Below are 22,066 nucleotides of genomic sequence, written 5' to 3' on the forward strand. Positions count from 1 at the left end.
CAGCCAAGAGCAGGTAACTCTGGCCGTCTACCTCGCACCTCACTTTTCATGCTGAACGTATCAGACAGAATGAGGGGAGGCGGGTGGCCGTACCCCAAGGAGGACATTCTTCAAAGAATTCATAACCTCTACAGGTTTGTATAATTCTTTTTCAGAAGAAGTCCTCCTTGGGGTACATATAAGCATTAAACAGACTCCCGAAGAGAAGCAATTGGGAGTGGTATTCTGTCTGACAGCAACAGTCCATTCGATCGAAGTGCAAATCTACAATCACACGGAAATAGAAAAGGCACCGACCTGGTCACCTGACCGCTGATGTCAATCAAGGCGGGGGCGTGACAAAGCTGAGGACCCGCTTGTCAAAGCTTACATGCCCATTGGCTAGAATTTGGGAAATCCCAAATGAGAAACCCCGCCCACCCAAATCAAAGTTTGGAGACCTGGACGTACGGGACACTCGCCAAACTGAACCTTGTCCATACCGCACTAGCAAGCTAAGCAGGGAAATGGAAAGGAAAGTAAGGCACCCAGCCAAAGAGGGCGGGACTAAGAAACCATCACCAAATATCACCGCCGATAAAATGGGAATGGATAGTTACCCAACACCGAGTGCAAACAGATATAGTTATCAAACAAAGCTTAATCAGCTTGAGCAGAACTATTCTGTCTGACTGACCGAACCGAGCACACTCTCGTGAGTGTCTGTTCAGTTGGTAATGACGGTTCTGACGTGGCCACTGCTCTCACTGAGTGAGCTGACAACCCCTTTTTGGGGAGATAAGCCTTTAGGTATATAGACCTTGCAGCCTGCGTATCAGTCGGATAGCCAGCCATTCCGCCACCACAACAGCAAAATAGCTGTTTCTCCGTACGGAGCAAGGCTATTCTCTTAAAATAACTTTAAGAGGTTTCATAACGTCTAATACACGAACCTTACGGTATGTATTATCAGACGACGCAGGCAGCATGCACCCAGTTAGATCGATAGGCGCGGTCATTCGAAGCGAATGATCGAATTTTTTTGGGCGGTATGAATCCGGTAAGCGAATGCTAACCCGATCCTTATGGAACATAGTAAGATCCGGGTCTGAAAACATGACGTGTAAGTCGCTTACACGTCTACCAGACGTAACCGCCACTAAAAAGTCGTTTTCCAACTTAACAGTTGTAACGACGGGTTGGCCAAGTCATAAACGAGAGGAGTGGGTAACCATTCCAATACTCGAGACAAATTTCACGACCGGACGCAGTCTGTCCACGCCTGCAAGAAAACGCTGTACCCGGGGGTATTGTCCCAACAAGGCACCCTCAACGGGTATGTGGAAGGCTGAAATAGCCAGGGAGTAGCCTCGAATCGTAGAAGCGGCTAAGCCAGATTCTAAACGAGACGGTAAGAACTCCAATACTTCAACTACAGTCGAAGAAAAGGGATCGAGAATCCCTCTATTTCCACACCAGCGCGCATAACAGGCTCACCTATCCTCACACTGTACATTTGTGGAATCCGTCCACGAAGCCAGAATTGTGTCTGCAACTGATGCAGGAATTCCGCTCTTTTGGAGACGATTCCGGACAGTGGCCAGACCACCCACTGAATCCTGGGGATTGGGGTGAGGCTGGCCGTCCTGGGATAGTAGGTTCGGTCGCCGCGGTAATAGTACCGGCGGCTACACTAGCGACCTGAGTATTACCGGAAACCAGCGTTGAGACGGCCACAGAGGTGCGAGAAGCACTAGTAGCCGCGCTGGTTGGGTGGCAAGCTGAGACAGAACTTTGGAAATCAGGGGAATTGGCGTAAACGCCGACACCACCCTGTCCGTCCAGTCCCGCTGGAAGGCGTCGGCGGCAATCGCTCTCGGATCAGGAATCCGCGAACAAAAACCCCGGAATCTAGTTCGTCACTCCAGAGGCAAACAGATCCACCTAGAACGACCCCGACAACTGGGAGATAATCCCGAATATCTCCCGATCGAGCAACCACTCGTGGGGAGCCAGAACACGTCGTGAGAGCGCATCTGCACGCACGTTGTCGACCCCTGGGAGATACACAGGCATAACCCGTATGCTGAACTGATCGCACCATAGTAGAAAACTGCCACGCCTCCTGAAGGAGCGACGGAGACACAGTGCCGCCCTGCTTCAGAATGTAGGACATCGCCGTCTGGTTGTCCATCTCTAGACAAACCACTCGGCTTCGAACCTGATCCACGAAGCGTTCGAACACCAACGTCACAGCTCTCAACTCTAACACATTGATGTGCAAGGTCGCCTCTTGGTCGGACAATAGTCCCGACATCGCGAGGTCGCCCAGGACGCATCCCCCCCAACCCTGTGAGGGAGGCATCCGTCTGAACTGTGAGCGACGGTACCGGGGTCATCAGAGGTAAACCTTTGAATAGATTCCCGGTATCTGTCCACCACCGCAAGTGACGTATCAACCACTGGGGAATAGCCAGATTCTTCTCGTAGCTCTCCGAGTGGGACCACTGTTGTGCTAACGCCTGCTGAATGGAACGCATTCTCCGACGTGCACGCCAGACTATGTCCACCGTCGCCGCCATGTTGCCTAGCAACTGAAGCCACGTCCGTGCTGAGGCAATATGGGACTGAAGGAACCTTAACACTATGCCCTGTACCTTAAAAATGCGCTCTTGGGACAGAGAAACCACCCCTCGGGTTGTCTCGAACCTCGCCCCTAAGAAAACCAGATCCTGCCTCGGCACCAATTGATTTTTAAGATAGATAACCCAACCTAGTCTGGTGAGAATATCCATCACCTGCTGTGTGGATTCTCGACTTAGGTGTTGGGAGAGCGCTCTGAGGATCCAGTCGTCCAGGTACGGGAAACAAAAGTTGCCCTGCGCCCTGGCGACCTGAACTGGTACTAGCATGAGTTTGGTGAACACCCTTGGCGCCGTGGAGATGCCGAAGGGGAGCACGCGAAACTGATAACAAACCCCGTCGAAGGAAAACCGAAGGTATTTCCTGAACTCGGGATGCATCGGTACATGGAGGTATGCGTCTTTGAGGTCGATTGACGTAAGTCAATCCCCTGCCTCTACAGACGAGATCACTAACCTCAGTGTCTCCATCTTGAAAGACGGCACCTCTATCAAGTTGTTCAAACCCTTGAGATTTAGAATGGGTCTGAACCCTCCGTTCTTTTCGGTTACCAGGAAATAAGTGGAGTAAAACCCCATAGTCTCCTGTCCTGATGGAACCATCTCTATAGTTGCCTTGTCCAGTAAAGACTGAATTTCGGCACGGAGGATTGCCACCTTTTCCGGCGACTTCGGCACCGGAGTGCAGCGAATCCCGGCAAAAGGAGTAAGCTCTCGCTTCCACTGTGGCGTGTGGCCATCCCTGAGTAATAACGGGAGGCGACCACCCACAGGAATTTCGGGTAGAAGGCAAAGTGTCCCGGCCGACGGCAGAGATTGCCGCTTGCAACGGGACAACTGAGGGCTCCGGAGGTACTCCCTTTACCCCTGCCCTTGCTCTTTCGTGCCTGTAGTGGAGCAGTCCACTTCGGCGCATCCTTAGACTGAGTCGCAGGATAGCTTGAGCTGAGGACCGAAGGCCGCGAGCGAGAGGTGGAGGGTTGTTCAAGAAAAGACTTAAGAGTCCTTGAATTGACTAACGGCCTCCGCAGCCTCACTAACACCCGTCAAAGCCCCCGGGAACAGGGTCAAGCCCAGTCGGAAAGGCAGAGACAGCAGTGCCTGCTGTGTAGCCGGTGAATACCTGGCGACAGCCATAACCTACGAAGGCCAATCACAGCATACATCATCTGACTCGTGAACGCATTGAGTCGCGCGTCAAATGTGAATGCACCTCCGTAAGTTGCCGCTCTAACGTGGACGAGGAAAAATCCTCGTCCCCGTCCTCCTGCGACACCACCTGCCTCTGCAAGACAGAGGTAGGCTGAGTGCACCGCAACCTTAAGTTGCTGCACGGCGTTCCGATATTGCTCCTCAAAGGAGCGGAAACCGAGCGCAACACCTGGTTCGATGAGGTACAAAGCGGCAAGCGGCGACCCTGACAAGCCGACGCCTGGCAGTGGCCAGACGACCCCCCAAGCGCGATCGAGGCGTACACGCACTCGTCGACAACGGGAGGGTCAAATAGCGCATCGTCCCCCATCAAGTAGCCGGTCAAGCTCTGGGAGATCGAACCGCGAACGGCTACCCTACAGGAGCGGATTAATTACCTCACTGGGGAGTGAAGGTAAAATAGGCAATTGAGCCTCAGCCACCCTACACGGAGCAAACGCTTCCCCAAGAAGACGAAACTCCGCGGGATCGGGGGTGTCCGCAGGGACGACCACCTGCGGCACAGCCCCTTGATCTCGGCTACCCTGCACGGAGTAAACACTTCCCAGGAAGACGAAACTCCGTGGAATCGGGTCAGTGCTACCGCGATCCATTCGCGTACCTGCCCCGGGGACGAACGGAGCGAAAAGCTCCGAATCGGCCTCCGTCGGTTCGCCGAAAAAGGAAGGCGTCGAGACCTCGTGAGATCGACCGCCGAAGTAGGGACCCCGATGCACTGAGCGGAACCGATGCAGGCGGCAAAGCCGGTGCTCGAACCGCCAGTTTGGTTGCCGGTAACCCCGACGCACAAGGGACCCGTCAACAAGGACAACAGACCCAGCTGAGCCGAGATGTCCGAGTCGGCCTACCCCTGGCTCATTGAAGAACCAGGGTGTCGAGACCCTGTGGGGTCGGCTGCCGAAGCAGGGACACCCGATGCACTGAGCGGAACCGAGGCAGGCGGCAAAGCCGGTGCTCGAGAACCACCAGTTAGGTTGCCGGTAACCCCGACGCACAAGGGACCCGTCAACAAGGACAACAGACCCAAAAGAGCCGAGATGTCCGAGTCGGCCTACCCCTGGCTCATTGAAGAACCAGGGTGTCGAGACCCTGTGGGGTCGGCTGCCGAAGCAGGGACACCCGATGCACTGAGCGGAACCGAGGCAGGCGGCAAAGCCGGTGCTCGAGAACCACCAGTTAGGTTGCCGGTGACCAACGGTACGAGACCCGATGGACCGGCGCCGGCAAGCGGAATTGCACCCGAGCCGGTGCTCGGTGCAAAACCCCTAGAGCCAGCTGGGAAAACGACACCAGAGCCGTAGCTTGGATCTGAGATTCCCACAGGGACAGCACCCGTGCCTGAGCCTAGACCCAAGACTTGGGTGCACCCCGAAACTGTAACAATCAGAACCAACTAATGGTAACTGATGTACAGAAAACATACGCAATTGAACACACAATATGCAAAATATAAACGCACGGGCGATAATAAATTGCCAAAATACATTAACCCAGCTAAACAAGAAAGTATAAGCGGATAAATGCAATAACAAGTGTGCACACACAAGTGCGTAATGCAATGAAAAAGACGAAAAGTCTTAAAAACCAACATCCCCATTTTGACTGAAACAAGAACAAATGGGTTAAGACATCTTAGCATGTAAAACATACTAATAAGAAACACGTAGGAATAAGTGAGACGCAAGCGAAACACTTCCCGCACTATAAAGACCGCCATCTTGCCTGCCAAATGACAGGAAGATAGGACCCGACCGGCAAAGTTACAACAATATATGAATGAAAATTTCAGCCAAGAAATTCCAACTAACGCCCGTGCGAAAGAAAAGGAACCATACATACAGTAGCTGACTCTTTCTCACTCATAATTCCGTAGGCAGATAGCACAAAAACTATCTAAATGGACCACACACGTCTTTCTAGTCGAACGACAGCATGAAAAGTGAGGTGCGAGGTAGACGGCCAGAGTTACCTGCTCTTGGCTGTAGGGGGCCTGGGGGGCCCTGTAAAGGTGGTCCCACAAGACAAAAACGAGTTTTTTGTTTTGTAAATATTTTATTATCAAAATAGTTACAACTGTCGTAGGGATTTTTAATGGACATAAAAATGCTTATATGTACCCCAAGGAGGACTTCTTCTGAAAAAGAATATAAATGTTGATTGTAACAAATAAACCCATGTAAATTGAAAAGGAGCCCCTAGAAGCCCAGAGATTCCAATTCCTGAACATAAGAAAATCTACACTTGCTTTTTTTAGGGCTTTAGAACTGCAGGGAGGGCTCAGAAGTAGGGGAAATAATGTGGTTCACAGACTGTGAGAGAGACTAATAAAATTGTACTTCCTTATTTCCTTGCCCCACCTACCTGCATATTGCCGGGAAGAGTTCTTGCAAGCCCTTGGCCTTCAGCTGGCTTATTTCCAGACAATGCATTGTCACATCCATCACCTGGAAAACACAGCATTGTACAGGACCTCAGACAAGATATCTCCACTTTCATCATCCTAAACAATCTACTGATCCTTCACAAAAGTCTAGGGCCCAGAGTTGTGAAGCTTTTTCAGCGCTAGGACAGTCATAAGTGCCATACATTAACAGTAACTTACGACTATCACAGTGCTAAGAGGGCCTACAAAATCTAGGCGGAGGACTTGATAGCAAAACACTGATAACAAATAAAAAGATTAATAATACCAAAAGTGTGTCAATTATAATCTTATAATGTCACTTTTTCAACAAACGTGAACTTCCAATATCCAATCAGGATATCAATACCATTGAGACTGATTATATTATATTTAGAGGAAGGGAGAGGAAAAGCATCTGAAAAGTCTATGTGTCTTTTAAATGGTAGCCCTATACTTACTTCACAAATGAGATCAGCTACATCATTAGGCATTTTTTCGACCAGCAGCTCAATAACATGAAGGATCTCTTGCTTAGCTCGGACTAGCACTGAGTTGAGGATCTGTGCATGTTGAGACTGGGTGTTCTGTGCCAGAGCATTATATCGCGCTACCTCTTTGGCCATGGTGATTATAAGCGCTGGGGGTCGGGCCGTTGCTATCAGCGACAAAGCATGACGGGCAGATCTGCAAGCATCTGCTGCCGGGGTTAGAGGGAGCCCATAGGTCATGCTGCAAACAGAGGCAGCAGAACTCATATCATATCTTGAACAATAAAGTCAGTGTGTTAGATGGCTCACGTTGGGTGATTAGGTGCCTGACTCAAGGGTGCAGGTTTGAGTCCTGCATGAGTACTAAAATCTCCACTAAGAAAGTGTAATCTCAGCCATAACATACATTACAGCTTACTTTCTAAATTTTTCATCGTGGATTCATACTTTACTTTACGCCATAGTATATGATAGTGTGTCTTAAAATTCAGCACATAAATCATTAAGAAAACAGCGTAAACAATTCTTCTTAATTTCCTCTTGTTCTTGTGCTGCCAACAGTGTTTCAGAGGTAAGCTCCCAATAGCGATACATTGGTGAGTAGCAATAAGGAGGATACATCAATTTGCAAAGATGTGCATTGTTCATTGCTTGAAAGTTAAAGTCTACCTGTTGCCAGCATTTGTTCAGTAAGTGAGAGAGTATGGGTTATGCTGTTTTTGGCATGACAGGGCAGAACAGAAATGAATGGGCTTCATATTTTGTGCCCATAAGGGGACCTGAATCTGGGTCTTCTGCGTTGCAAGCCAATGCTTTCATTGCTAGGCCACCCCAAGGCTTGCATTTGTTCAGTAAATAAATACAAGCAAATTTATTTGGATACACTGAATGAAGAGACTACATTGATTGTTTAAACTTCACAAGCATCCTATTACTTCAATACCACTATACCCCAGAATTGATGTGTTATTTGCAACAAAAAAACTTGTAGACAGTAGCTGGATACAGTAAAGTTTCAGATTACTAATACTAATAAACTGTAAAATATAGCAGTACTTGAAATGGAACTTCAGATGCCATCATTAATGGTGCCGAACATATCCAACACTTATACATGCTGCACAGAATTAACGCTTCTTGTAACCAACTAGTATCTATCTGGTCAATGGACAAACTGGTTTGAGAGAATTTTTCATATGTTTGTTTTCTAACATTGTACTCAGCAGTTTTCACTGCTATATGATGGTGGTCTGAAAATAATCAAGTCTGGACCAGACAATCTAGTGACTGACATCATGAGCATTGATTTACATAACTGGGACAAATTGACGCGTCAACCAAGTTGGCAAGTCAGACCACCGGATCCCACTGTCACCTTTTACTACAAGAATGGGTTGAGGAAGACCAATTCCAAACCAGGTCTTAACAGGTAATGTCACATCCAAGTATACACTGATCTCAAAAGTATGAAGTATAAAGTGTTAAGAAGGATGACAGTCTGAGATACAAGACACTCATCTGTAGTTCCAGTTTGGTATAACGTTCGATAATAATCACTGTAACTGATCACAAAATACTACAAAATTGTTAACAAATGTACTGTTTTGGGCAGCTCCTAATACATGTTTAATGAGATTCAGGCTGTAAACAGCAAAAGGTGTTCATACGAGTGAATGCAGGTGATGATGTGAGACTCACCTGGGCAGAAGCCTGTCTGCATCCACACACAGCTCAAGCAGCCCCAGCAGCACAGAGGACACATCCAGGTATGGTTCCCATACAGTGAAGCCCCTACCCAACAGGTCAATAGCTGCACGGCGGATAGGGGTGTTGGCAGGTAGGCGGGGACTGGGAGGCGTCAGTAGCAGGAATGTTAGAGCCTTGCCTGCAAGGTGAACATAGACATAAGGGTAAGAAAGTCTTCTTTTCAACAGTAACAATCTGGTGAAGAACTCCTATGACAGGGATAAAATATTCAGAGACGTCTATTCTCTAATGGTGGATGGATGAATGAACACTATTATCTGATCACTTAGCTTGACAGAATTCACCAACACAAATTATTTTGAAGCAAGAAAATTCTGAGCAAGACTCCTAACCTGACACTTTTATGATGCCATACTCACTAGTGTGTCTGGAGAGGTTGTAGTTCGTGAGACTGAATCCTTCTTGGACATTCCTTTTGCCCTTTTTGATCTCCTCCACCTTCCTCCGATTGGGTTCTATCTCATGCCCAAACTCTGCTCCAATCACACCTAACATGACAATAGCAGTTGCCTGCTTTCGCCGACTTTCAAATGACACTGATACTTTGTGGGCAGGAGAATCACCTGTAAGAAATGTGTATTCATATATTTATACTTACATTTTTCTAACTTATCGTAATTTCAACTGATAGAGATTTAAAAGTAGTTTCCTGTTCCATAAAAATAAATCATGGATTAATGAACAGTGGGGCAAATATACTTGCTACTCAATACTACCTTTTTGAATGATTATTAACCTGTAGGCCAGGCAAGTACATTATGTCTAGAATAGAAGATATCATCTTGACTAAAGATTGCTGATGCAACCACTTCTGGGACTATAGTATGACCAATTTATTTTGTTGTAGTAGGAGTAAGTGAGATAAAACGTACATAACATCAGCAATATCAAACCCACACAGCAATAGAGGGAGTGAGTTTTATGCTGCTTTTAGCAGTATGCCAGCAATATCACGTCAGGGGACACCAGAAATGGGCTTCGCAAAGTGTACCCATTTGGGGAATTGACCTCAGATCTTCAGCATGATGTGCAGAAAGTTTAACCATTAGGTTACCCCACTGCTCCATATAGCAGCTGAACCACGGTTGAAAATTAATGAAGGCACACATTTCCCGTTGGAAATTTCCTTATGGATCATTTTGCTGGACCTGAAGAAAACAACAATGAATTCCTAATCTTTATTCACTGTCCTATATTTGATTAGTCTTAGAGAATAAGAATTCAGGGACAGATGGGGAAACCCCAGCATGTTGATTACTTCCTCTTTGCTGATGACTATTCAGGTACAGAAAGTTCTCGCTCACCTGCCAGCATCTGTTCATCATCCTCATCTTCCTCGTCGTCCTCCCCACGTTGGGGGTCACTCAGCAGGCTGTGCTGGGGGTCCACATAAGTGGGCAGGTATGGAGACCATTCATCTATAATTGCTTTCCTCCCTTCGGGACCAATCCGACGCAACTCTGCCAACAGGAGAGCCTGGGCTGCCTCTCTTATCTGTCACAGATAACATCAACACAGTCACAAAGACAGCACATATAGTGCTGCCACACATTTATGCTTCCTTTGTATCCATCCCTTACGTTATGTCTACTGCTGCTTTCAACAGCTTGAATATTCTCGTTTCCTGACTGAAAAATGCATTTTGATGTGTATTTAATGATTTCAATTCATCATGGTTTTAGCACCACTGACATCAGCCAGATATCTGGAAAATTTAATTAAGCTGAAATTCTGTTCAGCTTGATGCATACACTGTGTAATTAATCATGTAGATTGAATCTTTAGCTGACAATTTCTATACACATTGGAAAGACACTTTAACATAAAAAAAAAACGGTGTTCAGTTATTGAAATGTATTTCTTTGAAACAGAAAATACATTATGAACAAAAAAAAAATATAAATAATAGGAACATAAATTATCTTTCTTTTCATAAAGACTACTGTTTGGAAACACAATATACAACTAAAGTATTGAGCTAAGGAATATGCTGAGGTTCAACAAAGCAGGACCAGCTTGGTACCCGAGAGTAAAGTGTTCACCTCTAGACAGCGATCCTGCCATCTGCGAGCCAGCATCTCCAGCTGTGGAGACTGATAGTGAGCTGGACCGACCAGCTCAGGCAGCAGCACACAGTGCAGAGCTGCTAGCAGACTCCAACCCTGCTTTATCTGGGCCTGCAGGATGCCGACACTGTCCTCATCCTCACTACCTGCATCACTGTCGGTCTCATTCATGATGATGCCATGGTGACTGGTGAAGGAACCAGTGCCTTTCCTGCTACATCAAAAAATATCATTTGGTTGCATAAATAAAGAGATAGTCTAAGTTAAAGGTGTAGCCATGGAAATTTTCATAACATCAGGTTGTCACATAGAACATGAACACAGGGCCTACATATGAACAAAATTTGGAGAAGAAATATTATCTGCTTTCAAACATTTTGCTCCAGCAATGAAATCTTGTATGTCTGATAGAGATGAATGGTATCCATTGCAATACCCATACAAAACATAAATGAATAAACTGCTAAAGAACTGCAGCTTGGTGGCTATAAAATCACAGGACAACAGAGCAAAAGAAACTTCAATCTAACCATTCTTGTATGATTACACACAAAAACAAGACAACTGGTTAACTTCCATTTTTGAAGTTTTTAAGACAAAGGGCTAACGTGCAGCCTTAATGCTTGGCACTAACCTTCTTGATCTGCTTTGTTTGCCAAAGATAAAGCTGGCATGACTCATCCCCATCAGTGTGTTGGCAACTGAGATTACACTGAGAAGGTGCTGAGTGGTCACACCACTGGAGATCTTCCATCTAGCCTTGGCAGAGAAGATCCTGGTCTCTTCCTTTAGGGCTGACACAGGTGGCCTGCTCTCCACCTTCGGCTCTTCACAAGCTGAGCCTTGTCGAGGATCACTTTCCATATCCCCATCACTGAACAGTAGGTGTTCCACATCAAATGGGACACTGCCAGATCTCTGTGCAAGCAGTGTCTTTTTACTGGAATCATCAGCAGTACCTTTATCCATCCCCTTCATAGCTGCAGTCCGAGCCTGATCAGCAAGAGTTGCCTTTCCAATGTCGCCGCTGATGCCTACTAACTCCTCCTGGCAGACCCGCTTGTGCCATCCAGGCAGCATCAGGGACATGTGACCCTGGCGAGACAGCAGGCCAAATGATATAGGGCACTGAGGTTTCAGCAGGCCCAGTTTGTTAACACACAGTCTGTCAAGATCTGGATCCAGGCCCCATGCATGAAGACATGACATGAAGAACTGAGCGATCTCCAGGGTGAGGTTGTCATTAACAATAAGGCCATCAGGCTTGGTGTTACTTCGCCTTGACGGAGTTGAACTCAGTCTTGTGGGAGTTAAACGGCCACCTGTTGGTGTAGGAACTAATCCAGCTGTCTCAGCCTTAGCTTGTATCTTCTGACCAACATTTTCTGCCTTTTCTTTAGCCTTGGCTATGAAACCTGTGGACATTGATTACAACTGTTGGTGTGGAATTCAACCAAGGACAATTCCTTCAAACATGAAATAACTTTTTGCCTCTTTACTTAGACCTCACAAGAAAATAAGTACATTAACTTTTCAATAACACTGAAATTTAACGCACATGAAGGAGGTAGTCAGAGAATAAACTAAAAACTTAAATAAACTAAAGGTCTTAATTATTTCATATTGAGTTTCTATAAAATCACATTACTGCTAATGTAAGAGAGTGTTAGTGATAATCTGACAAAGCATCACAGATGTTGCAGGTTTCAATCGTACTTTGGTGTACATACTAGCACAGTATCATCCTGAAAAACTTATTATAATCTGGTGAATCTGAGACATGAACACACAATCTTTGACACCTGTCACATGTAAGAGACAGAGCCAAGCACAGCAAATTGCAGCAGTTCAGATGACTGGGTCTCACCTGCCCCATCCTGTGAAGCTAGGTGAGATGCATGCATTCCAATACAAGCATTCCCATCAGGTGAATCTGCGATACAAAGCCACAATCACAGATTACTGGCACAGGTAACTACACTGATTAACATGACATGGTCTCACGTGCCTGCTACCATTAATGTTGAGGACCATGAAGAGACACAGCTAGGTATAGTGATGACAGTATTTACCCATGAGTTTCTGCTGTGTGTCTGACAGCTCCATGCCACCGGATGACTTGATGAGCTGGTCCTCTGTCATCCCAATGAGTCCTCTTGCCTCCAGCTCCCCAGGGGACATGGTGGCATACTCCTCCGTCAAGAGTTGCACTGCACACACAACGACAGTCTCATTTGATCTCCTGAGTCACTATAATAATACACTACTGAAGATTTTTATGACTGAAGATTTTTAATCTCCATGTCAGCAATATTTTCTGTCATCTTTCATGACACCTTTGACATTTTGGTACAAAAGAGTGATGTCCTCAGCAAAACATATCAGATTTCAGTATTACAAAACCAAATGTAAAGGGGCAGTGTTAAATGGAGAAAATATTTGTCAAATTATGAGTGCTGATGGCCTAATACTATCTCCTGTAAAACTGGCTTTACACATTGTAACCCAAAAAAGTCTTCATAATGAAAGATACACATCTCAACCACAAGGTTATCCTACCATCTTAACAAAATACTCAACAGGTCAAATCATTCATGTCCATATACTTAGATTATGAAACTGCAATGGATATATCCTGTAACACTTCCTGGTACTTACCAATTAAGGCCTCTGTGTCAAAGAAAAGTACATGAGAGTCAGGATCCCTCGTGTTGGTCCTCACTCCTTGTATAAGCAGGGGGTACCCGGTAGGTTTGAGCATCTCTGGTGGTGGCCTCTGTGTTAGCTGCTGATGATGTTGGGCAGCTGCTTGTTGCTGCTGTAGTTTTTGCTGAGCCAGATTCTTGAACGTTGCCAGATTCCGTCTCTTCAGTGCCTGGGCCAGCGTTAGACTAGGATTGGTCAGACTCTCCATCGGTGTGGCATTTTCATCACAGTTGTTGAGTATCTCCTCTGCAGTAATGCCATGGACAACTCGATCGAGATGGCCTGCAAACAAAATGAAATAGAGAGACAGTGAGTACTAAAAGTTTATGCTGTGTCAGCAATGTCCTGTGCAGTGAGCATATGTGACAATATCAATGCAATGTCACAAAGGAGAACAGCTATAGCCTGAAACAAATGTTCACTTGTCTTCTGTTCAATTAGCAAACACATTGTCAGGTCTCTAAGCATCTCATCCTTTGAATACAATTTGTTTCACGCAAGTCCACACTCAGGCGGATACAGAGGGGAAATGATCATTGAAACTCTCATGAAAATGAAGTGTGCATCAGCTCCTTTCTCAAAAAGCTGTATCCGCCCCTGCCACATGCATATAATTACAGGCTTATTCAGAACCCATCAGTGAGACAAAATTGTCCCTTTTCACTATGCTTCATTTAACATATTTAAGTACAGTCGAACCCCATTTATTCGGACATTTTGGTTTCACTCGAAAATCATCAGGATAGCGAGACGTCCAGTCAACTGGATCAAACAAGCAACACGCGGAAATTAAGTGAAAACACAAAAAAATTTTATGTACGTATATCAATAAATCAACAGTCAATAGTAATAACAGTAATAGTACAGTAATAATAACAGTAATAATACATGGAAGGCGGTACACAGGTTACCATTTGTCAGGTTGTCTCGGACGTAATCATGTAGCGTGTGAAGCTACAGATGGTAAGTTACATGAAAAACGTAAATCGAAACAAAAAGTTTCTATTTTGGAAATTGCATATTGTTTTTTTAATTTCAAAAGCACTAAAAACTTATGACATCGCGTCGAACATATGCTGTCTGCAGAAAGTAAACTTCCGGACGGGATCACATGACTTGGATCATGTGGGAGGCTATTTTTAACTTGCATCGCGACAGATAGCAGGGGTCAATTTATAAGTGTTATATACAGTACAATTAGTGTAGTTTACCTTAATCCTACTTAACATGTGTTTTCGTTACTGATGAGATGTTCTCACACGCGCCAAATCCTAATGAACAACCCGAGTGACATGCGAACCTAGTGTTTTGATGGCTAATTAGTCAATTCACATCAAATGCCTTCCAATAGATTAAGAAAGAAATCACATAGCTATGCAGTAAATGGTATTGACGTGACACATACACATGAACATTGCACAGATTTCTCCATCCGGATAACTGGAAAATTTTTCCATGGGAAAGGTATGAAAATTCGCCGTCCAGTTAAGAGTGTACAATTAATTCGCATTTCATTTCACATAAAAATCGTCCGGAAGGCGGGGTTTCCGGATATGTGGGGTCTGAGTAAACGGGGTTCGACTGTAGTTCTATCCATTCATGTCATGTCAGCACAACATGGGCAAAAAGGCAAAGGATCATATCCACATATCTTCATGAAAATCTGACACAAAAATCATCTATAGCTACATCATATAAATCCTGTACTGTCTTGTGTAGACATTCTTTCTAACATACAACTCACCAGACCCCATGATGGTCAAATGGACTAACTGAACAGGGCTACTTCATACTTTGTGAAAGATCATTCAGTACTTCATACGTACACAATTCATTTCTTGACATGCGTCATACAAATTGATAAGCACCAAGATAAATTCATGAAACACATTATTGTCAACAATTATCATCCAGCTTCAATGTAACTACATCAGACTAACCTGTCTCCATCTGCCATACATAGACTGTGCCATCAGAGCAGCTGACAACCATGAAGTCATCCAGGGGGCGCCATCTGATTGTCTGAACAGGAAACAAGTGGCGCCCTGCCAACATGATACACTTCCTCTCCTTCAGGCTAAGGAGGGCTACAGAGTGATCACTTGCAACCGAACAAACAGCAGACAGGATCCGAGTCTGAAAATGTTTAATATGTTCTATGGTAATATCAGCAGAAAGCAAGGTCAGTGGTATTCTATATGCCCCTTTTGGCAATATCACAATAAGGAACACCAAAATGAGCCACTCATACCGTACCCAAAGAGAACCAAATCTGTCTTCCATATGACACTCGATAGGGCTAATCCACTGATATTGTGAAGAACCATTACATTGATCATACCTAGGTAAGCCAGTCTAAACATCCAAGTAAATTGTGCCTTTGGTACAATGATGAAAACTTGTGAGGACCAGGGTGTAAGACTCTCTTCTTATAACAAACATGTTTCATTGGTACATCAAAAAAGCTGCTAGAAGAAAAGTCCATACTAACAAAATGACTTAAGTAAAATTAAGAATAATATATACAATCATACTTGATTACAAACGCACATGCAAAGAACACATTTCATTACAAGATTGCAACAGAAATAACAATACAGATTTGTTGACATCAAACTTCTGATCACTGCTCATGATGAGAAGATGTACACAGGCTGGTGATCTGGCTTATGTACCAGATATACAGTTTGTCCAGTGATGTAAAGTGTCATGTTAGAGACTTGGCTTAAATATGACATCACCTTATCTTCAGTCATATATGGCGGTAAAATTGAAAATTACAACAAATGACAACTAAAAATAGGAAGATCAAGAGGCCTTTGGTAAGTGCTTACATTGCAGTTCCCTGGAGGCACCAACATCTGTGTGAGCTCTCCGCCATGTACAGTGAAGGTGTGGATCTTGTAGCCAGAGTTCATGTCCCACAGGATGACGGAGAAGTCAGCTCCTCCAGACAGCAGATGTTGCGGTTCATAGCGTGTACTCTCGTTGAAGGGGTACAGTAGACATGTCACTCTGCCATCATGTCCTTGCAAGATCTTGGTGGGAATATCTGATAGGGAGGACATAGCTATCATAACAACCATTACGTTTTACTTTGCAGCAACTTTACTGGGATGGCAGATAACACTTCAGTGTCCTTTTGTATGTTGCTTAATGCTGCACTCAGCAATATTACAGCTATCTGGAGGCGGTCTCCAAAATATCGAACATCTTCAGTATGAGGACATGTGACAACCAAGTCAGCAGCCTAACCACCCATCTCGTCTTTCTTTATTCACTTCTCGTTATCATTATGTTGGTAAATCACAATCACTTGTTTCTAAAATAGAGATATGAGAGATGGGACATTGTAAGGAAGAAACATTTGTCCTATAAGGAACTGTGAATGCAATGCTTTTTATTGCCAACCAGATAAAGGAATAAACTGGTTGTCAACAGTTTTGTTTGACATTTTCAATTTGTTTCATTCACATCTCCAGCATTCTAATGAATTATAGGTATCATGGTAATGAAGTTGTAGATATGTGTTGTATTATGTCGAGGCTGGGGTTAAAGCCTAACTGAAAGGACTTACTGTCTGCTTTGAGTGTCTTCGTGGTGAGAAGTTGGAGCATGACACTCTGTGTTGCTGGGACAATGACAATGGTACCATTTATGCGGCCACAAACCAGCTTTCCTTGTGATGGGATGTAAATTGTGGACGAGATGTGGAGGGACTGACTGTTCTCATCACACTGATAGCACAACATAAACACGATAATCACAATAAAGTACTGAACTTTTGGGTCTATTATTCTTTCACATTTTCACAAAAAGTCTCACCCTGACAGTATAAAGTTAAAAAAGCGCCAACACTCAATAGAGTAAACATATACATGTTTTCAGTTGGTATTCTGAACTAAAGGGTCATCATTCTAACTGATGGCAAAAATTGTATGGACTTCCACTTTGCATTCTAAATTTTATATATTCTCGAGGTAGCTGAGAATGGAAAGTGCAAAAGATAATAATAAAATAGCGCCATGAACATTCACTTCAGTGGGATGGCAAGATATAAATGCATCATTTATCAATGTTGGTTTAACAACAATGCAAGGACACATCTTTCAGTTCATTCTTGACCTGAATGAAACAACTCAAGCTATGTTCTCTAGATTTATACAAGTAGGTAAGGCAGGGCCTAGGTTTATTCGAAGTCTGAAATTAAAGTTCAGAAAGGAGCAGAAACATTGATGGCCTCTCTGAGAAAATCCCAAGTGATCATAAAATTACAAGGAATATCTAAACTAGGTGGAGAACCATAAAGCAACCATCATTAATATGTAGTTGGGCAATTCCTGTCACCATTAAATTATTGAAGAATAAATGTCACTTTACCTGAAATAAACCTTGTAACAATGCCATGCCTTATCACTTAAACAAAACGTGATGTAAACATGCACATGAAGCCTTCTAGTTAGACAGTGCCTGTCTGGACATTATGTACCTACCAGACCATCAAGAACTCCAGCTGGGGGCCTATACAGACTGTCCCAGACCTCTTGCAATGTGGTCTTACAGCGGGGAGGGAGGGCTGCAAGGTTAGAAGTAGACTAATGATTAGTCTATGATAATAATTCCTTTCAAATTCACCAGAAACAAAGTAAGATTAGTGATTCTGAGGAAATCTAGTCATGCTAGGGCTTTGCATTGCAGAAAGGGCTAGGAAAGTAATGCACTTAAGGGACTGTGATGTTGGAACACACATGGAACAATCTATCATCCTTGGTCACTAGGCCGAAACTTTATTCTTGTCCAGTAATATGTGGTCTAGTAAACTATGATCAATCATGATTCCATACAACTATACTGTCACTGAGCCTTCCATCAAGCCACTGCTGCATCATATGATTTTTAGCAGTGTATGAAACGAGCCAAAACCCAGCAAACATCAGCGCTGGTAACTTTAAAATGGTACCAGACGATACCCCAAGATATGCCAAGGATTTACTCAGATGTATGGAACATCTCAAGTTCTACCACACTACCGGGCTGGCTAGGTGCACATTTAGACCGTCTGTCAGAAATCCATCCCATTTTTAGTTCTACAACAGATCAAATGATTTCTTTCCTAATAAAACACTTGATTTGAGTTGTCTCCATGCAGAACAGAAGTTGTTGTTAACATACTATAGCTGCTAAGGGGCATCTTACATGTTCCTGGATCATGTTACAGTTGTTCACTTGTCATGAGGGTGGAAAGGCAAGGGTTGATGTACCCTCGATGTTTGTTTATGTTCCCTGAGCCCGAACAAATATCAAGGGTACATCAACCCATGGGCACCGAAGGGACCAGTGAACAATGTATTTATCTTGCCAAACACCTCAATGTTAATTTCGAACTGTTTCAAGCATGGGAATCAGACTGTACCAACCTGTGTGAATCAAACAATTCAAATCTTGCATCTTGCTGTTTTTCCTGCAGGTATTGTCTAAGTAAAATCATAGAAGTGTAATTCCACTGCTCAATATTCACAGGGACTACATTTGAGCATTTTGTGAATAGGTATTTACTGCAATGCAAGGCAAATCTTTTTGGTAGCCATCGCTAGATTTTGGAGACTAAACAACAAAAACAAATTTAGAGTTATCGCCCTTCCATCCATTTGCATTTGCAAAACATCGGTAATTTGCCTCGCATCATGCATGATTCAATACTATTAGAGATGAAGTACTACCATAAAGTACTGAACGAGTTGCCATTGGCAGCAGGGTGCATTGCAGTATACCTCACTTGTACGTGAGATACTTGAAAATAATAGAAGACCGCTTAGCCAATCAGAAAATAGCATTTACGTGTGAGGTAAGATAATTGTATATATCCACCAGGAAACATTCCAAATGGATAATGATCTGGAATATGAAGCGTTCCTAATCAATGTCTTGTGATCCCCTTATATGGTTTCAAGCATACATCTAGGAAGTATCCAGTTGCTAAATACATTACATGTACCTGGCAGTCTGTCGAAGCTCTCTTGTCGCACAAGGGTCATCTGTCTCTCTGACACCTCAGGCAGCTTCCAGATGACAACACGTCCTTCTGAATCTCCTCGCAGTAAAAGCCTCCTTGGGGCAGTCTCACCATTGCTCCGGAAAAACATCATGGCTGGTGAACACACCAAGGACTGAGGGGCAAAATAAGAAGAGATTTATGCAACAATGTCGTATAGACTTATCAGTATCAAACTTATATCATTACAAAGACATTAACAATAAGATGTACTTATACTTTCCAATAAGTCAGGCAAACAAAGCCTTCTAAGATAATGAAGTTAGAGAAAAATGGTTTTGTGCTTAATTAAAGCAAACTTCATTGAAGAAATTCTGACTTTTGATTTCAAAACTGGTCTGGACCTGTTGTCGCGCTGGATTTCAAGACAGACGGCAAGAGTGGTGCTGGGGGTTGTTTGTGGACAGGGATTGTTATAATGATGCTGAATGTTGCTCGCCTTGAAGACGAGGTAAGGCGCTGTTTGGGGACAAGGATCTCTAGGGTATGGTCATAGTCTGACTTAAAGATTGGGGCCACAATTCAAGTGTCGGTAAGATGAGGTTTGCGTTGAGGAAAGGAAATACAATGGTAATGCAGGTGTGACGACTGGATGCTCAAGGATAACACAGGACATAGCCTGTTTTGAACACTGGGACCACAATGTTAATATCTGCAGTGTTTCATTATCACTGCTTGCACCTCAGTCTGTGTACCAGTTTGGCTGTGTAATCATATAATACAATTTTGAATACTTGAAGAATTTTAGCAAAACCAAAACATGGCCTACAAAGACTTCATACCTGATCTGCATACAGATCGAGTATATAGTAAGCATGTGGAGATGTTGGTTGGTGCTGTCGATGGTAGTCGGGGCTGTCAGGACTTGCACTGAAATGAGACAAACAAAAACTCAATACATACAACGACAGTTCTGTTGGCCAGACCTCACAGTATTGCACTGTAAGGACAATTTCTGGGATCGTTTACAGTTTTAAGAATTATACATCAATAACATGCAAGATGATGTAGTATATATATGATACTTACAAGATGAACAAAAACATTTTCCATATTTATATTTAGTGACACTTAACATATACAATGGTAGCATTTCAACAGCCCAAAAAGCTAAGAAACTATTGATACATATAACAGCCTTACTGCCTATATGCAGGTAAGCAGAAAGATCAAGCAGGAAATACTAGCAACCATTTAAGCAGCATGTCATACCCTCCCTGGTACTGCTCCAAGCATAGTCTCAAACGTTGTACCCTCAGGCTCCAAATGAAGCTTAATATAGTTGTAGTGCTAAGATTGCTTTGCGCAAGTGGGGCCAGAACTTTGATGAGTTTAGCCCCATAACATTAAGAAAGTGTAAATGTTCTACCAGTATATGGTGCATATGAACGTACCAATTAAAGACTCCAGATTTACAGTGATTAACACTGACCCGAATTAGACATAAAGTTTTATGTTAACAGTCTGGAATTTATTTCCAGATAGAATGAGCCAGAAACTGTGTTCCTAATCAAAATACTGAAGTTGTTTGACTGGTTGCATAGCACTGCTGCCAGTATCATTCTAGCTATAGGGAAGCAGTCTGTAAACGATTCAGTCTGGACTAGACAGTAATCTAGACCAGCAATCAGTACTATGAGTATCAATATACGGAATTGGGATACTATGACATGTAAGGAATACATTGAAAACCAAATGAAAAATCCTTTTAAACATACATCTGATATGATACTGTTTTCAAGCAAATCACTACAGGCATATGAATACACAACTGTTTAAGTATGCAAACAACTTGGAGGGGAAAAATCTCAACTCAGACTGGAAGGGATGGCCCTGTCATGCATTAACATTCAACATACCATGATTTTCTCAATAACTAAATGGTAGGATGTGAATTAGCTGGGGGTGCAGGGTTTGTGGATGGGGCAGCAGTATAGTGATTGGGGTGATGGTGCAGGCAACAGCCCCAGGAAAGAATATAGGGTGTATCTTATTCCTATTTTCCCCCTGACTCATCTCATTTTCAATTCTAATGTTAATTGCAGACTTTTAGGACATACTGCCTTACAAAAGCATTTGAAATGAGACATTTACATGGCTTGAATCAGGTCATTGTTTAATGTCGCACTCAGCAATATTTAAGCAATATGACAGCAGTCGGTAGAGAATCAAGTCTGGGCCACAAAACTTAAATGATTAATATATGAGAACCTATACTAAAGGAAACAAATAAGGGAACATGTGAAAGCACAAGTGTTCCTTTGTTCTTTTCCGGGTTTCTTCACAAGCATGTATTGCATGGAGGGAGAAAATCTGAGAATAAAGGGACAGTGTGATGAAGTGGTGTTCCCTTATTTGTTTCCCTCAGTATACATGCCTTAAGGATAAGATGACACACAACCAACCTGGGACTCATTTCACAAAGCTCTCGGAAGCCTAAGGTATCGTAACTTTTCTCGTAGCATTCTCACTTCCTATGTTACAGTATAGGGGGTATGATTGCTACGAAAGAAGTTACGAGATCTTAGGCTTACGAGAGCTCCGTGAAACGGGGCCCAGGTAACTGACCACCTGATTCAATAAGTCACCTCTTGCAACTCTCAACCTGGACTTTCCCAGGGTTAAATGGTCAGAAAGAACAAGTAAAGTTATTTTCGCCCTATTTTTAAAAGCATGTTGAGGATGAAAGCAGTGCTTTGGGAATGATGAGTGAGAACAGATGGACATAATATGGGATGATGCCAGGACAG

The 22,066-nt window shown here is 43.7% G+C and overlaps 1 protein-coding gene across 7 annotated transcripts in view; it reads right to left on the bottom strand.

Annotated features, from left to right (window-relative positions):
* LOC137257702 (WD repeat-containing protein 7-like) overlaps positions 1-22,066 on the bottom strand; it is a 56,932-nt gene that overhangs the window by 15,940 nt on the left and 18,926 nt on the right. For 4 of the 7 annotated variants that reach the window (XM_067795091.1, XM_067795089.1, XM_067795093.1 and 1 more), the window contains 15 exons: positions 20,099-20,186; positions 19,260-19,431; positions 17,758-17,840; positions 16,842-17,001; positions 16,099-16,316; positions 15,205-15,400; positions 13,217-13,546; positions 12,631-12,768; positions 11,193-11,973; positions 10,535-10,772; positions 9,797-9,986; positions 8,852-9,055; positions 8,424-8,610; positions 6,696-6,966; positions 6,195-6,277 (listed from right to left, as the gene is read on the bottom strand). In XM_067795091.1, the coding sequence (XP_067651192.1) occupies positions 6,195-6,277; positions 6,696-6,966; positions 8,424-8,610; positions 8,852-9,055; positions 9,797-9,986; positions 10,535-10,772; positions 11,193-11,973; positions 12,631-12,768; positions 13,217-13,546; positions 15,205-15,400; positions 16,099-16,316; positions 16,842-17,001; positions 17,758-17,840; positions 19,260-19,431; positions 20,099-20,186 (3,339 nt within the window). The remainder of the gene's footprint in view (positions 1-6,194; positions 6,278-6,695; positions 6,967-8,423; positions 8,611-8,851; positions 9,056-9,796; positions 9,987-10,534; positions 10,773-11,192; positions 11,974-12,630; positions 12,769-13,216; positions 13,547-15,204; positions 15,401-16,098; positions 16,317-16,841; positions 17,002-17,757; positions 17,841-19,259; positions 19,432-20,098; positions 20,187-22,066) is intronic. The other 3 variants (XM_067795090.1, XM_067795095.1, XM_067795094.1) reach the window with 1 other exon arrangement.

This window comes from Haliotis asinina, chromosome 12, assembly GCF_037392515.1.
Source record: "Haliotis asinina isolate JCU_RB_2024 chromosome 12, JCU_Hal_asi_v2, whole genome shotgun sequence".
NCBI lineage: Eukaryota > Metazoa > Mollusca > Gastropoda > Lepetellida > Haliotidae > Haliotis > Haliotis asinina.